At 37.0% G+C, this 18,510-nt stretch overlaps 1 protein-coding gene across 1 annotated transcript in view; it reads left to right on the forward strand.

Annotated features, from left to right (window-relative positions):
* Positions 1–18,308, forward strand: part of LOC124157107 (thyrostimulin alpha-2 subunit) — a 153,909-nt gene extending 135,601 nt beyond the window's left edge. Inside the window, exons 3-4 of the mRNA XM_046531601.1 lie at positions 13,851–14,026; positions 15,905–18,308. Coding sequence (XP_046387557.1) covers positions 13,851–14,026; positions 15,905–15,997 — 269 coding nt within the window. The 3' untranslated portion in view covers positions 15,998–18,308. The remainder of the gene's footprint in view (positions 1–13,850; positions 14,027–15,904) is intronic.
* The last annotated feature ends 202 nt before the right edge of the window (positions 18,309–18,510 follow it).

The raw sequence follows: 18,510 nt of genomic DNA on the forward strand, positions 1-18,510 counted from the left end.
TAAGTGACGCAAATAAAAACGCAAGGGTTTCATTAGCGTCATTTCCTTCAAAGTCATTGATATTTCATAAGCAGACTTTGGTCATTTCCTCTTGGCTTCCTAATTCAGCCTGGGGACACCAACAGAGAATGTTCATAAAATAAAATACGGCAGTCGTGGTGAGTCTACCTAATTAGAAACTTGAGAACAGTTCATCAGCGTTAAGGCAGGCTTATAAAAAATAAAGATTAATTTAAATTAGTACTAAATGAAAAAATAACTTAATGTCGTTTGGCGTTAACAGAAAAATTAGCGTTTTTTGAAGCCAACTATCATTCTTCTTCAGAACTAACTGCAAACTGCAGAACTTATTATATTGAAATTGAGTTTAGTTGTTTCTTACCCGCAATCAAAGTTTTTTCCTGATTTTACGTCTCCATTCCTTACTAAATACATCATGATATATTTCATCCCGAGATATCTTATTCCATGAGTTACGGTTTGAATCAAGAAAAACACGCTGAAACTCAACGTGTTCCAAAAAATTTTCATGCCATTTTTGCCGTTTATTCAAAATCGACCAAACCCCACGCTTACTTTCACGCTAACTTCACTTATGTTAGTCCCGCGCCATTTGCTTCCGAAAACAACAGAATGTGTGTACTTGAATCTCACGATAATACCTCGTTACGGCTAATTTATTGCTATTTTCTATACAAATCCGCCTTTTGGGTTACAAGTTGTGGTATTTTAGGAACACAGCAGTTTCTCAGACCGAACTGTGTTGATGCAATTAAACGTTTTTCTAACTTTAAGGTGCTACAGTTGGAAAATGTCAATCATAACTAATATAGAATTTTATTTTTAATTCTTATATGTACTTCGTGGGTTCGCCTGAATTTTATTTATGAACATAGGGCGATAGTTTTCTAATCAACACTGAGATTTTTTAACGAAAGAAAAGAATGCTGCAGAAGCATATGGACCAGAATTTAGACAGCTTATTTTCAATCTATCCGATGAAAGTATAGTATTCCTTTACCGTACTAAATTGGCATCATCCTGGGATGCATGCATGCCTGCAAGATGCAACACAGTGTACCAGATCTCACATTTTCAATTGTAAACTTCACATTGAAAATCAGTGTTTGCGAACCACGCCCCAAGTGTAATTAATCATCAACGGCCATAAATCTTTCGATTTTTTTACGCTGATCTCCACTCAGGTCTTTTATCAGCGAATCCCTAAACACTTAAAATATTATTTTTAAACATTAAGGTTACCAGACTTAGCAATGATATGTTATCATTTCTGAGTGCCAAGCATTGTCCTGTTGCTAAAGGTAATCTTCGTGCTTGATTCCATTCTTCATTCCCAGCATTCTAGCTTCTATAAATCATACAATATGTGCATATATTATGGTGTATCGAAATGAGTTCGCTTGAGGGCGCGAGAAGAGATTTCTCTGCGCTGTTTGGTGGGTTTAGTGTTCGTCGGCTGATACTATCCTTACTCCTTTTGTGCGGACAATGCGGTGCGGGATGCTGCGGTTTGTTGGATGTGGGCGGGACGCACTTTATATCTGGACGCATTTCACTCACAGGCGAGCGTCTGGCGTGAGGGAATCACAAGGGGGAGAGTTTCCGAGAGCGTTGGTGGGGGGCCATTCATTCATTCATGCTGGCCCATTCATCGTCCCAGGGAGAAGAGGGGAAGGGGCGGCAACCCACATGATATGGAATCGCCGATCTACAACTTCGCTCCCCGGGCGGCATCGAGCGATGAAAGCCTTGCTACCAAAATACTGCCGAAATGTTTACATACTCATGTCAGTAGTCATCTATATATGTAAAAGAGGATGTTTGTTTGAATGTCCACCATGCGTTTTCACACGTCTGTACGGATTGTTACCTAAGTTCGTACATAGGTGCATCTCATACTCTCAAACCCCTTAGTGCTACTTTTGGTTGCTTTAGCTGTTTGGTTTCCTTCGCGTCGTTTTCTGATTACTGTTCGTTCCACCAGCTAATACAACTTCTCAGGTTGGACATCCTACCAAGTAGGCACACCTCTTGACACGCTGAAATAGAAAACATAAAAATTCTACCATGTGACCATGAATTTCAAGTTCCAAGTTTCTCACTTCTCTGAGTTCTGTCCTGTCCGAGCAACGCTGGGTGGCCTACTAGTTTTAAATATGAACCAGAGCGATTTCTTCTTCTGCTCGTACGGCCAAAATACCTAAATCCCAGTTCACGTGATACCCAATGAGTCGGATTGGCAAAGCTGGAGATAAGCGGAGATAAAAATTTATATCTTATATTTGAATTCTGCTTAAATTACTCTTCCCTTCCCTTATGTTTCAGTGAGTTTCAATTTTGATCAAAAATGCCACTTTCTGCGGGTCAATTTGATATTAATTTTTAAACGTTGTGACGATAAATGGAGATGAGTTTAACAATAAACTTAAAATGGATTCATCTTGAAGTTAGGGCTTCTACCAATCATAGAACTCACTAACACGCTAAACCTAAAACCACGCAAAAGATTTATTTATTTTTTAAAGACAAGTTGTTAATTTTTAGTCGATATCCCAAGTCAAAAGCTCATACTTTTGTGCCCGGCAGTAGGGCACTATATAGTTGAATTGAATTTTTAAAATTTTGGTTTTTAAAAAATATGGCATGATTTATTCTATATCCTTGGTTTTATGGTAACTTATTTCGATAAATTGTCATGAAACTTCATTTACCGTTTTCAAAACCTATAAAATGCTTTATCACTTGGTAGGCATTGGATGTTAATGAAAGTCGGTTTAAAAAATTGCCTTTCCTTATTATCCAACAATGTTTATGTACAGAAGTATTCTGTTGGTTCCTACGGACTTTTGTTAACCTGGGCCATATTTCCATTCCATTCTTCCACAACATGTATTGTCACTACAAGCCTACCGATATTAAGTATGGCCCTGGTCCACATTTAGGGATTCATTGCGTGTAGTAAAAGTGGTAAAAATGATTTACCAATATAACTGGAAACCATATATTACATTTTCAATCGAATATTTTTCTGTCGCATGCATTACATTTCTTGAGTGCCTCATGTGAAGACTATGTGGGAAATTAGAGGCCAGGAAGCCTTTATGTCTTATTTCCATTCCCTAATTAATATGGCCACTTACTTTTGCGGATATATTCGATTGCTCCTGATAAATATTTGCGGCGATAGCGCTGCCTCCCAAACGACAATTCCACAGCAACCCGAACCGCTGCAATCTCGTCCTACATTCCGGCATACGAACGGGCAGCCGGAAATATCCAGAAAACAGTTCCGGATATGACGTAGGAAGAGTGGGAATCCGTCAAGATTGCACTCAAGGGAAGGAGAAGGGGGGGGTGGAAGAGGAGGGTGGAAAGGAATGGACGGAAAACGGCGGTGGGGTGAAATCGACGATGACGTATGAGAGAAGGTGTGGGGGGAGGATTTGGGGGAAAAAAATCAAATAACTGCGCGCTGGCTGCGTGGGAGGACCACAAAACGCGCGGAAATTTATCATTTGTTGTTTGTTTGCTTTTCCTGGCAACGCATTTTCCGACCCGCGCGCCAACTGTCAGCCACATTTCGAACCATCGACTGATACCGCGTCCTGTTGCTCACTCAATCGGCCCCACAACTGCTGCAGGAGTGGCTCACTGATGTGGAGAACGTCCCTTTGCTGTAAAAAGCTGTTCCTGGCTCATATTTGCGGCGAAATTCGTGGAATACGCCCACGGCACGAGTTCATCTCGACCGCAAGAATACAAAGGAAAACCTCGACCGTGACAGAAACATGAAATGATTACCCTATTCCCATCGCGCAAAATACTTTGGCAAATCCATATACATAGCTTTAATTATATTAGAGTAAGGGACGTGCGATATATATGGAATACATATACATCCGCCATCTTCCAATTCCCTAATGCGTCGAAATATACCCATGAATTTTTATATACCTATATTCGGTAGTATTTAAACAGTATTAGTACTCGATGCAATGTTCATAGCGGAAATCCAGGTACCGAAGTTCAGCAGCTACGCCACTGATTTTGGAGTTTGGTTTCTCAAAGAAGAAACTTTCACGGTTTTAAACGTTTTCCATGTGATTATTAATTAATAATTCGGCATGGTCACCCTAGTGCTCCTCTAGAAGTCTTCGTGTGCAGGTTTCCAATTTCATAGCACTCTCACATTATTCCGTGTAGTGTGTCCTACGATTTCTCACCTAAGTTTTAATATTGTCTTCTCCGGGCCCTTTCTATTCTTAAAGTCTCTAACGCCTCTCTCACATTTCCAATTTTATTTCCGAACCACAGTTGTCTCACTCCCCTTGGTCCAATGGGACTGCTTCTATGAGGGGTTCCGGACATCAGTATAGTTCTTACACGTTCTGCTTCTATTTTTTGCCGATGTCTCTATCTTCTATCAACATTTTCCTACTGGTATCTTTAACGTCGTTGCATCTTAGTTTCCTGTCTCCGAAGTTTCTCTTGTTTTGGCTATGTGCCGTTTTGTTTTCTCTTCATCATTATTTTTGTTAACGCTCTCTTAGCAGCTGTCGATCCATTTCTCTTAGGCATTTTTCGACTCTCATATGACTTTATTTCTTATACTTTTGCAGAGAATTTTTTGTTTTCTATTCCTTGCGACCTTGTACTTGTTCCTCTCCTCTATTACAGCCTTTAAGAGTAATTCGTGGTTATTATATTTCGACGTGCCTACTAATAAGTTGTTCTTCTGCAACCTCTGTGAACTCAACGATAATCAAGACTATAATAATAACACAATAGTAAAGAGCTCTCTCACTCAGTAAGTTATTCTACTAGAATCTACTTTTTAAATACCTCCAAATTGTACAAAACAACAAGTTTCAATTTTGGAGGACTTTTTAATGATGTTACCAGTACATATCAAAGTACTTTAGAAAAAGTTCTCTTGGACACAGAATTGAACCGAGGACTTGACTATTCCTGCTACTGCGTAGGCCACTACACTCAATACTCATTGATTATCATGACAATTTAACTAGAATCAGTGAGCCTAGATAGCGAAGTGATTGCCATTGCTCTAAAGAATGCTATTTTTTGAAATGTTATTGTTACAAAGAACTTTAAATAGGTATGGATAGCTTGATAATCCTCGAAATGGCCAGAAAAAGCCAAAGGTACACATGGCAGAGTCAAAATACCTTATTCAATGATACACACCAGTAGATGAGTGAACAACATTGTACGCAACGTCGCGTCCAGTAAATACGGAGCGTGGGATAGAGATTAGGAAGGGATTGTAGCAAGGGTGAATCCAGGATTTTTTCTGGGAGGGGGCATGAGGATCTGACAGTCAAACGTTCTTCTCATAATTGAGATAAAAAATAGCATACAACAATTAGTGAACGAAATATTCTATTAATTTTAATATGAAAGTAATGAATATGAAATTAAATAAGTGAGGCTCCGTAATACACTAAAGTAAACAAACGTAATGATGACGTATTAATTTTTTTTTAAGCTTCTGGGGGGGGGGCACGTGCCCCTACCATCCGCCCATAGATTGTTGGAAGGGTTGAGATGGCTATGGCAATCTGAATGAGTGCGCGTCGACAGTGATTCGAGGGAGTGGCCCAGCGGGCGCGTGAGATATCCCCGCTCATCATCAGAAAGAGCGTTCCGTCCCGGAATATCGACCGAAGACCAACCTCTTCTTCTCAACAGGTGACCCCAAGTGTCTCCCACCCCTCCTTCTGCTTCCTGTCCCCAATTTTTCAAGCCCAACCACTCCACGGCCACGTCACTCCTCTCAGAAAAAATGTCATTCACGCCCTCGCTCGCACGAAATCTGATTTCTCTAGCCGACAACATTTCGAGGTTTCCTCAGCACGTCATCTCGATTTTTCTCGAGTCAGAGTCGGTTGTTTCATGCCTTTTAAAAATTTAATTTTCGTACTTCTAGGTATTCCGACACGGCTCAACGCTTTAGTTGAGTCAAAACTCACGAAAGCGACACCTGCAAATAGCGAACACCTCAATCTAGGAGGAAGTTTTGCTAGTCAAATCAGCACGGCGCACAGTGGGGCCAAATGCTTAAAAGGTGGCCATAATTAGAAAAAAAAAAGTTCGGGGTTATGATTTCTTTTTTCATGGTTGGGAAGACACTTATTTGAGCTGCTGAGAAATAAGTTTGAGAAGCATGTAAGTGTGCACCTCTTCGTAAAAAACACTTTCAAAGTGACAGGTGCGCTGCTGGGATACATAGCCTCCCTCTCGCTTCGAAATACCCCCATCTTCTAGACTCCTTCTCGGCTACCCAAATGGCTAAATTTTAAATTTAAAAAATAGAATCAACGCAGCAATGTGCATAAATAAAAAATGTTGCTTTACCATAACATTGAAACAAAATTAAAATTATTATTGATATAAATATAAACCAATAAATTGCACAAATTTCATTCAAAAATAAAAATACGAACATCATTAAGTTATATTGCAGCGCTCTGTTGTGCTCTTATATAGTTATATTATTGTAGCCACAACTCTCGGCTATCAAAACAAAAAAAAATTAACCGCCCCAACCCGCCCCTTCGCGAATTAATGAAGAAATACGTAAGTAACCTCCAATCGTATGGACGTCGAAGCGCGCAGCCCGTTGACACGTCGCATGCAGGAGTGAGCACTTACTTTATAATTAGCGTTATCATAATGGTTAAAATGCATTTGTCGCACAAACCTATAGTTTGTGATAATAATGGTTATAATAAATTAATACATGAAGCCATGAAAGATTTTTATCATCTTTTTTACGACATTGGAATAAAAAATATAATAAAATTCAGTTGTAAATAAATGAAAAAGAAGAGACAAGAATTTTGATATATATTCGCACAAATTTGTTTACCGATTGTAACTAAGCGATGGCAACATCATAGTTACCATCAATTTGTATTTATTAAACAAAAAAACATTTCACTGAGATTGATCGTTAAGTTCTGTTTTATGTGATAAGACCCGGGTTTCATCACGTAGTGATGTCTACAGGCCAGAGTCAATCTGCCTTGCCGCCAACTTGCGTGTTAATTTAAGCTTAGCTTTCATTAGTGTGATATGAAGTGAAACACAGTGCAGATGCTGCTGTCGTCTTGAAGCAGATGACCACAACGACGCCAACGAGAGCGCGAAAGTACCGTGTTGCCTTGAATAATGTATCAGAAAGCACTTTGACTGCGGAACATGCATTGGCTGTAATGGTGCTGCTTAGTCAATCTAAATCCGAGTATCAAATAATGCGCAATGTCTCAGTGGCGAATAACAGCCGATTATACCCCTCTTATAAAAAAGTGGCCGAGACAAAACGAGCGTGCTACCCGAGCGTTCTTTTAATGACCATCACCGACCATAGTGTGGAACTAAGTCTCCAGTTACTATTGAATCACACAGCCCAACGTATTTTATCGCTGGAAACTGAATTGCTATATTCTCTACCATCGGAAGAACTGGCAGGTCTAGAGTTAATTTGCAAGTGGGGCTGTGATGGGAGTTCAGGACACAGCAATTATAAACAGTCGGTATTTAGCGAAGATGGCGAAGAATTCGACGACAGCTCCATATTTTTTATTTCTATTGTGCCACTACAACTTGTGACTAAAGGAAGCCTTAAAAAAATTATTTGGCATAATAGCAGACCTGCATCTCCTCGATTTTGCCGTCCTCTTAAGATCGAATTCAATAAAGAAACAGCTCAGCACGCTCAATTGCAAGTTGAGAACGTGCGCTACCAAGAGAGGCAACTGGTGCCATTGGAGGTTGAAGTGAATGGAAATAAAATTGCCGTTTCCTACAAGCTACAACTAACGATGGTCGATGGAAAGATCTGTAACGCTCTCACAGACACCACATCTACACAACGGTGTTACCTATGCAATGCCACCTCCGCAGAATTCAATTATATTGATGATATAATATCTCGTCCAGTAAAGGAGGAAACTCTCCAGTATGGCTTAAGCACGTTGCATGCGTGGATTCGTCTTTTCGAATGCTGCTTGCAGGTGGCTTATAGAATGGATGTTAAAGTGTGGCAGATCCGTAACTCAAACTCAAAAGAATTGGTGGAGAAGCGTAAGAAGAAGATACGGGAAGGACTAAAAAGGGAGCTAAGTTTGATAGTTGACCGGCCAAAGCAGGTGTGTGGCAGTAGCAATGACGGCAACACAGCTCGCCGTTTCTTCGAGCACTCAGAAATTTCCGCCAATATTACAGGCCTCAATTTGGAGATTCTTCAAAGATTCCACACTATTTTACAAGTTCTGTCATCTGGATATAGAGTAAATTTAGATATCTACGAGGAGTATGCAATCCAAACAGCGCGGCTTTTTGTTGAACTATACCCCTGGTTTTGTATGCCAACAACTGTGCATAAAATACTGTTGCACGGAAGAGATGTCATTAATAATTCATTGTTGCCAATCGGGCAAATGTCTGAGGAGGCACAGGAAGCGTGCAACAAATTGTTGAGAAAATTCAGGGAAGATTTTACCCGAAAGTTTTCAAGAAAAAAAACTATGGAGGACTTGTTCGTTAGAATGATGCTACATTCCGACCCTATAATTTCTAGTCAGATTGTGATGCGTTCAAAGCCATCAAAAGTTTTATCTTCAGAGGCCATGAATATATTGTATGTATCCTTCCAACCTGAGTCAGAATCTACATCTGAATCGGAAGATGATTCTTTTGACGGCAGCGAGTCTGATTAAAATAAGTGTTTACGTGTCCAAGTCAGTGTGTGCATTCTATTCTACACAGAAAACGGCTTTAAAACAATGTGTTACGTCAATTTGTTTTCAAAATTTTTATATTTTCATAAACGATTTTTAATATAAATTTTAAGTTGACTTTAAAGTTGTCATATAAGATTTTTAGAAATAAGTTGGTACATTCATTTAGTGCAGGTGTGATTCGATAATTCATAGGAGGAATAAGAGCCGGATTTTAATTAGTGTTTGTGTATTTCTAAGCGAGTGAGCGCAGGCTTACATAAATACGTTTTCATATTCTATGTAAATTGAATGCAATAAAAAATTGTTTTATGTAAATGTCTTGGCTGACTTCTTAAGTTCCAAAGTTATATTTTTAAGACATAAGCAGGTAAATTATTATCGCGTGCAATAATATCGGGAAACAATTGGTTTATAATGGTTAAAAATTAAAAAATGGCCTAGAAATTTTGCTGTTTATAAAAAAATACATAAAATTATTCATTCCATTGTCTCAAAATTTCGCGATACGATTCAGAAAAGAATAAATTTATATCATCAGTTTCATTTTCGTAATCTAATATCTTTAAAAAAATATTCCCCCATTTTTACAGGACATAATTAATAACTACTGTCATTTTTCGCGAAAAAACCATGTTTTTGGCAAAAAAAATAATTTTTCCTAAATTTCAATATCATATTCGGAATTAGCGACCTCGATAACTATTGTATACCAAATTTCAAATAGATTACACGATATTTACTAATTATGACCAACTTTTTAGCATTTGGCCCCACTGTGCGGCGTTTAACGTAATGAAGGTGACACCTCCAAACAGCGGTCACTTTAAGTAACGGACTTCGGCTGTAGAAAATGTATGTTTTTGCTCCAATTGCTTCCAATGATAGACACTCATCACGTGCTATCCTGTTAAAAATTTCCATTTCTCAAAAAAAGCCATTTTTCGAAAGATAACAAAGAAATTTTCTAGGAAAAAGTCTACAAAAAATTTGGTTGCTTGGTGGTACTTCCATTTCTTAGTGACATGTCTCTTCACAGCAGAAATCTTATTCACGCACGAAATCAGATCTCTATAGCCGACAAAATTTTGAAGTCTCCTCAAAACATCCTTTTTGATCATAAAAAATCGCCGATAGTTTGATTTTTACTATTCATTGCCACTTTTTCCACCTTGATATTCTGCCGACATATTTTTAAGCATGTAACTTTATTATTGGTAGAAAATGGTAGGGAGTTCGGAACCATTACATTCGATGTAAAAATTTATAACATGGAATTCAATTAATTTTTTGTTAGTAATAGGTTGAGTAATATGGTCGAGCAGCTACCATTGGAGAATGAAGAATTACTAGCTCGCTGGAAATTTTGTATGAGCCTAAGTTTACGTAAATTGTTGCGTCGAATAGTCATGCATTTGCCAATAAGAATTAGGGCAGAATTGTGAAGAACTCGAAGTTAGAATCATCCAGAGACTCAAAATTTAAGTGTATCCACAGTCGTTCCCACTCATTAGACCGGGTTGCGCACCGCAAAGTATAAGTTGACATATTTGACGCTGAAGCTTAAGTTTCCACCTCCTCCAACATAGGACACAGCAAACTATGCCAAAAGGCAAGTCCTCTCACATGCAGACAATTGTGTACTAAAATAATGTACCTTCAGGTAGGTGTATCAGTAATACATTATTTTTGAAAGCATTTACTCTTGAAAAATAATTTTTGGACTGTGTTTCGAAGTTTGAAATAACCCCCAAGCTAATGGAGACCTGATAATAAAGTAATATCATAACAACAGGTGCTTATTAAATTTTTAATTTCCTGGATTGCTGCCGTATTGTTTAAATAATTTCATCTACCAATAATGATTCATTCTAATTAAATGATTTAATTCATAGTGTTTCAATTCGAAATACGTAGCAGACATGACGGACGTAGATTGCAATAGATCTTAAAACCCATGCTTGCCAAGCCTACTACACCTAACCAAACCAAACCTACAAAATATATTTTAAAAAGCTGCACGAACTAACTTTGAATGAAAGCAATAAATATTTATTTATTTACAACGAATTTATGCTAAAATAAAACTCCAAACATGAGGTAAAAGTACGAATTAAAATGAAATCAACTTACGACAGCTACACGTCAAAATTTCTGTTGTCACATACCTTTACGCTTTGAGATAGCATCCTTCTTTAAGAGTCTCCTGAGGCATTGCTGTGGGGTGATCCCCGATCGATCAATCCAAAATCTTCCTCTCACCAAATTGATCCAAATTATGGGGGTAGAACTTCATAAATTCACCCTGGGAAGGCTCAAATTTGAATCCCAGCCTGCCTATCATTACATACCTATATCATTAGGCTCTTCCTTTGAAGGATGGATGAGTTCTGTGATTCATTTTATTTTCTTTCGATCCATTCGACTGATGGAAACTTCGAGTCATTAATCATGATCGAGTGAGGAGTTATTTCTTTTTTAATTTCTCTTTTTTTTCGACACGAAAAAGCACCGCTCTTTCTTCGTATTATTAATTCACAGCTCTTGACGTGAGAATGTTTTGGTAATCTGTGGGGAAAGTTTCCTGGAATAGAATCGAAATTACGGATTCCATCTCTTGACAGAATTCCCGATACTCTTATTTTAATCTCTCTGGATTTATATTTTTTTCTTTCGTCGTGCGGCATGTAAGAAGGCATCCAACTTCGGAAAATAAAATGGCCGCTACCTTCTCCCACGAGAAGTGATCGCTCAACGCGCGATCATCCGTCATTTGTTACTCTTATAATGCCTCTCCATTGAAAAGTCTTCCTGAGGCCTCGTCACACTAGCGCAGCGTTGCCACAGGCCAATATTAGCACACTCACCCAGATTCGCCGAAATGACGTGAGCTCATAATCGGGAACATGGATTACACTGGCAAGAGAGTGATATATCTTTTCCGAAAAAAATATTAATGAACTAATGAAAAAAGAGAGAGGAAAATTTTTGAGAGTGTAATAACGTACTAATATTTTATAAAATTGATTAGCCAAAGTAAAAAAATGTCGGGGAATTTTGTTTTTTTTTCTTCTGGGGTTTATAAGAAATTTTAAATACATTTGACTAAAAAAATTCTTTAGGATAAAGAAGATAAGAATAAATACATTAATAATTTATCAGAGTGACGATTTTTGATGGCTCTTGGTATTCCTTTGTTTGCTAACTCAAAGTATGATTTCACCTTATTATAATGGGAGAACATAACGACAGGAATTAACACCAAACTTAGTTCTTATGTTTTTAAATCTCATTAATCCAGGAAAAATTATTGTTTCAGAATTTAATGATGTAGCCCCTAAAATGGAAAGCCTATAGAAAAATGCCTTTCGCAGTAATAGACAGTGGCGTAGCCAGGAATTTCGTTCGGTGGGGGGGTTCTAAACCAGGGGGGATATTTTTTAAAAACAGGGTACTAAGTAGGGGGTTTTTAATTAATTTTAAGACTTTTCATAATCGAAAAAACTTCATTTGTTGAAGGAATATTTTGTAAATTCATAATTTTTCTATATTTTGTTTTCTTTTAAGAAGGAAAAGTTACTATGTTCTTATATTTCAGGGGGGGTTCGGATCCCCCGAAGCCTCCTGGCTACGCAACTAGTCATAGAGAAACAGAAGGGAAACAAATATATCGTAGTTATTTCGTCACAAGTTGCAATAGGTATTTAGGTACACTAGTTTAAATGTTATTCATAAAAATATAACTACTAAACGTTATTTTGCAGCTTTCAAAAAATTTTAACTTAAAACTTCAATTTAGCCATTGTAAGAAGTGGAGAAGAGAGAAGGTGACTATGAGCGATCTGATCAATGTAAGCATTAACTCCATCTTTTAGGTTAGTAACGTATGAATGCGTCTTAACCTTTAGCTTTAATTATTGATGAGGTAACCGGGTCTCTTGATATTTTAACGCAGAACTATCTTATCCATGACAGTTTTTTAAATAATGGTAGTGGCAACAATCGAACGACCAAATTGCAACTATGTCACACGCATGACAGTTTGCAGAAGAAAATAAGTGGATAGAAAATATATCTTAAGTTTGTTGGGATTGGTTGCGGCTAGCAACTGTGCTGAATATGTTTCCGTTTAAAAATTGTTTTTTTATGTCTACCACACGGCCGAAAATAAACCCTTGGTGTGAAAATAATCTAAACAGATAATTTTAGTTTTTTCTATTTTGAACGACTCTCAGGGAAAATATAAACATTGTATTTGATCATATTCGTTGCCAGATAATACCCTATGTTGAACGATGAAGTAGTATAAAAAGCCATCTTTGATAATATCCATCCCAAATTGTAAAATGTACCCACCACCGGCTCAGAAATCGGAGTTGTGGAGCTCTCCTTCGTCCTATGACCTGGAGATGAATCGTCAGCCATTCCTGAAATAAAGTAAGAATATATGAGAGAGATATCAATGGGATGGCGATTAAGTAAATCTTCTTCCAAGATCACCAAGGGATCTATCCATTTGTGAAAACAATTCGAGAACAGGATAAATATGGATGCATCAACATTTTGGATAACCATTCTTTGTAAAGGAATTTTTATTCTTAATTTCTCCGATCTCATACCAAAATTTTATTTCAATATCACAAATTTAATTTACCCGAAATCGTTGTCATATTTTTAATAATGGTAACATATGCCTAATAAATATATATTTAAAATGATAATTTATCTCCAAACAGTTTGCAAAAAAAAATAAGTGGATAAAAAATATTTCTTAAGTTTGTTGGGATTGGTTGTGGCTAGCAACTGTGCTTAATACGTTTCCGTTTAAAAATTATTTTTTTATCGCTGAAATTTTCTTTAAAATTACATTCCAGAGGGTAATTTATTTAAAAGGGTTGTACAATGTACGATTCTTCACTAATGCTCGTTTCCCTGCACGCGGAGCCTTGCTGATTGAATACTCAATGGGAAAGATTTAAAAACGTTGATCCATTGCAATCAACATTCTCATGAAGTAAGTTTTAGAATTTTCATTAAATGTGAATCTTTTTTTTTCCCATCCCGCAGGTCACACGAGGAAGATAAGCATTCCTGGTTGCGTGGAGTTCGAGATCACGACGAACGCGTGCCGTGGTTTCTGCGAATCCTGGTCCGTGCCTTCGGCCATTGAGACGCTGCGATACAACGCAAACCAACTGATAACATCGGTGGGACAGTGCTGCAACATGATGGATACGGAAAACGTAAGTTTTTACTGCCTGAAAGAATTATAAGTAGAGATACGTGAAAATCAAACTTTCATTTTTATTTTATCGTACTTTCAATAACAGTTTATCGCATTTTGTAGCGTCTATTTTATATTTTCATAATGAGGTAGATGACGATAAAATGTAGTGAAACACAGTTATATGACAAAATACAGAATATTTTAAATAACTAAGTTGTAGAACAATAATAAATTATGGAATAAGACATACTGGCGGAGGTGTAGCTTGCCCGCGCCCACTTGTAGTTCGCGGCCACGTAGAGTCCCAGCCAACTGGCAGCTGGCCAGTCGCTCACATGCTTTAAGCGGTGAGTGCCGGCGGAGCATTTTAACTGCGCTCGACACAAAACGAATTTTGCCGTCGGAAAGCAAATTTGCGTAAAAATATCATAAAAGTCCAGTCATCGCATCTATATCGCATTTATCGCATTTGCGATTTTCGCGCATGTCTATTTATAAGTAAAAAATCACCTGACTTGGGGCAGATTTGGATTAATGCCATTGTTTTTAGGGGCATCAAAAATATGAAATGAAAAAATGAAAGAAAATGAAAAAGAAAAAACTAAAAATGAAAAAGAAAAAAATGAAATACTTTCTCATGAAATATGATGGGTGGTATGAAATATCACCAAGTGATAATGCGTTCAATATATGCTATATGTAGATAAGTTGCTTTAAGATATTAATCAATAATTTGTAGAAATTCTTTATTAGGCTGCCGGAAGAAAAAAAATCCATTAGAGAGACTCCTTAAACATACCAATCTTTTCAATTTTTCCAAAAATTACGGCGGCAGCCTCGCCGATGACCAGAGGCGAGGGTCAAAACGACCCACTTTCTTTTTTTCCTCACTCACGTTTTTCAAGATTTCAAGTTCACTTTTATTTACTCTTGTATAAAAATGGACTTAAAAGAACGTCAGAGTATTAAAATTTATGCGTGTGATTACTTTTATTAAAATAATTGTTTTATAGGCTCCCCGCGTTGATAGCACATAAACTTATACTCATACTAGACGAGGGGGAACCCAAAAATTATTCATTTACATGTAGGATTAAACAAAGTTATATCCTCTTAAGAATACCATAACGGTTTCTACGAACTCAACATTTCGATCGTATTTTGGCACTTTTTTCTTTTTGAACAGATAATAATTTCCTTCGCTACACGTTTCTAAAAATATTGAACATATTCTGTCAATGCTATTACGTATACCAAATTTTACATCCTATTTTCATCGTTTCACTTATATTTATGATATGATGATATTATGATTTCCCTTCGTCATTGATCATTTTTAATGGCAACATATGCCCCTACTGAAAGTTCCTTAGAGCTTCAATTTTGTGCGTACAAATGAAGATGAATGGTTTTCCCCATCCAATTTATTATTCAGGTGTACGAAATTCCACTCATTGGAAACTATCTCCGATTTGATTATCATCCACAAAAATCATCTCATAAATGATCATTAGTGAAAAAATATCAAACTACTTATGTCAGCCCGAAAATACCGAACGTATTCTGTCAGTTGTCTTACGTAAACCAAATTATACATCATATTTTCACCGTTTCACTTATATTTATGTTATCTCCCTTCGTCATTGATCATTTTTTAAAACACATTTCACTACTGAAAGCTCTTCATAGCTTCAAATTTCTGCGAGAAAATGAAGATGAATGGCTGCCCATCCAATTTATTATTCAGGCGTACGAAATTTCACTCATTGGAAACGATTTCTAATTTGATTATCATCCACAAAAATAATCTCATAAATGATCAATCGATCATAAGTGTTTATTAAATTTCTGTGCAATAATGCTACATTGTTTTTTCTTTTATCTTCAATTTTAGATTATGGTGAGAGTGTTGTGTTTGGACGGCCCTCGGGAGCTGACCTTCAAGTCGGCAAAGAGCTGTTCGTGCTACCACTGCAAGAAGGACTGAAGGGGTGGAGGAAGAGGAGAAGGAGGGGGCGAATAGGGGTGGGAAAGCAGGGAATTCTAAGATAGGGAAGGGAGAGCCTTAAACCAATGGCAGGGCACGATGAAGAAGGTCTTACACAGTATAGACAGACAGCGACGCACGCGGGTCCGGGAAGGCGCCGAATCGGACATATCTCGATCTCAGACTCATTCAATTTGGCAAATACACACTTTTTAGTCATAAAAAGTTATGTCTCCTCTTTTCAAATTCTATCCAACGTCGATTAACCCTGTTACTGCCAGCTCGACAATGTATCTCTTCTTTTTTGCTGTTCAATAACTCCACGGAAAAGTAATCAAACTTTGCAAAATTTAATTTCTTTCCTATGATAATGGATTTCCACAAAGTATCCACTACTTTTGTCAATAACCTGCCGCGGGGCATTTTATCACCCGGAATATTTACTAAAACTAAAATTCAATAACCAGTTTTTTTCAAAATAAATACATTCAAGCCCCATAATTTATGAATTTAGAAATATTCGAGAGGTTAAAAAGTAAAATTAGGTAGTTTAAATCGTTAAAAATCTGAAATCGTATACAAACTCGCAAAAAAACATTCGGCAAATTAATCGCAAAAAAGGCTGGCAGTAAAAGGATTAGTTATGCAAAAAAACTTTCAACCAGTACATTTCACAATTGGTTAAAACTATCAATAGGGTGGACGAGTTTTGTCCACACTATGACCAGGTGAAAATATTTGTTAATTTAAAGGATTGGGCCCTTAATCAACTTTGCTATTTTTGATCTTTGATTCCTTTCCCTCCCGGAGATTGGGGTGATTGTGGCTTAAGTTTTGGCAACTCATCAAGAGCGCCAAGGTTTGACTCTCGGCAGTTTCAGAGATATTGGGGAGAAACACCTTTGCTTATTTGAGTATAAAGAATATTTGCTTAGGTACCTTAACAATGGTATAGCACTACATCCGTCGCATGGGAACTTAAGCCGTGGCGTCTTTTGCTCATATCCTTCATTGAGAACAAAGGACACCCGGTTTTTCTCTACCCTTTTTCCCTCACTTCTCATTTACAGATTATATCTCCTCTGCTTTCGGTCACCTCCTCGAAATATCATGTATTAATTGCTCTCTCATTCACCTGTAAAAACATTTTTGATCCTTGATTGCGGACCAGCGCTTAGAATCCCCATCAAGTTTTTCTTTATAACGAGTCCCCCTGCCATTATTGGTAACTCATTATGAGTTCCCCTCCACCAGTGTAACCGAGCTCTTATGTATGTATTAATCGACCTGTTTTCATTACTTTCTGTTACTCAAATAAAGATAATTTTCAATACTATTGACGAAAACAAGCGTGAAATGTACAAGGTGAAGTTTTTTTTCCTGTAACGGAATTCTTCAAATTAAAGCATGAATTCCAAAACTCTTTGTAGTCAACATATAATTTCAGAATATCCCCTCATTGGGTCAACTAATCCTAGCACAACATTAAAGGAATATCTTCTTTAAAAGGGATCCTATATGGCATGGCCAGTTGGAACATTTAGAAAAATTCTAAATTTTACTGTAAGCGGTGCAAAATCAAATTCCACTAAAAGTTAAAAGCATAAATTTTCAATTTGAACTGTTTTTATCAAACATACCTACTTATCTGATGGCCATTTATTTACTAGAAACCTTTCAGTTTCATATTTGTGTTACTCTTTCAACCCTCAGTATCCTGAAATATAGCAGAAATCCGTCTTTTTTGAATAAATATGGCATCTTATACATAATGTGAAACAAAAAAGTGTATTAAATCATATATACACGCATATATTTTTAGGAAATAATTATTTAATATGTGTAACAAGTTAATTAAATGTTCCATATTATCTACAATTTCTAAATTATTATCCAATACACAAACTGAAACGTATGCGTGATTATCTAATTACGTTATTTCCACATATTTTGAATGCATGGGCGGGTCTCTTATTGAGAAGAGATCATCAATCGCCCGACTATGGACTTACTTGAAGGGTAAAATTAGCCTTATTCAAAGTCTACCACCTGTCAAAAATTTATGGTTAAGGAATTTCCTGAATGTCACCTTGTGAGTTAAAATTACTCATGCTTTTACAATGAAATGAATTCGTTGTTGGCGCCTTCTCGGAGCGCACGCAATGGTTTACCAAATGAGTTTGTAATGGTGTCGCCCGTTTATTTCACCCATCTATTGCATTTTTTATGGACTCTCAACCTTATAATATATTTACTACTATTTTCAAGCATGTAAATCGTTGGAAATGTTGGAAATAAACTTTCAAAGCTGCATGGAAATTGTTTCAATGTCTTTGATTGCGAAAACCTATCCTGATGGAAAGAAAATTCTACCTTTTGAATCAACTTAAGTTAAATATTTTATGGCTTTTTCATTTAAGTGTAATAATTTTGACAGAAACATACATCACATTCTTGCGTGTTATTCAGATCTACTACGAGATTTTGGGCTCTCCAGTTGTGTATGTTGAGAA

The sequence above is a fragment of the Ischnura elegans genome, chromosome 4, assembly GCF_921293095.1.
Source record: "Ischnura elegans chromosome 4, ioIscEleg1.1, whole genome shotgun sequence".
Taxonomy (NCBI): Eukaryota; Metazoa; Arthropoda; class Insecta; order Odonata; family Coenagrionidae; genus Ischnura; species Ischnura elegans.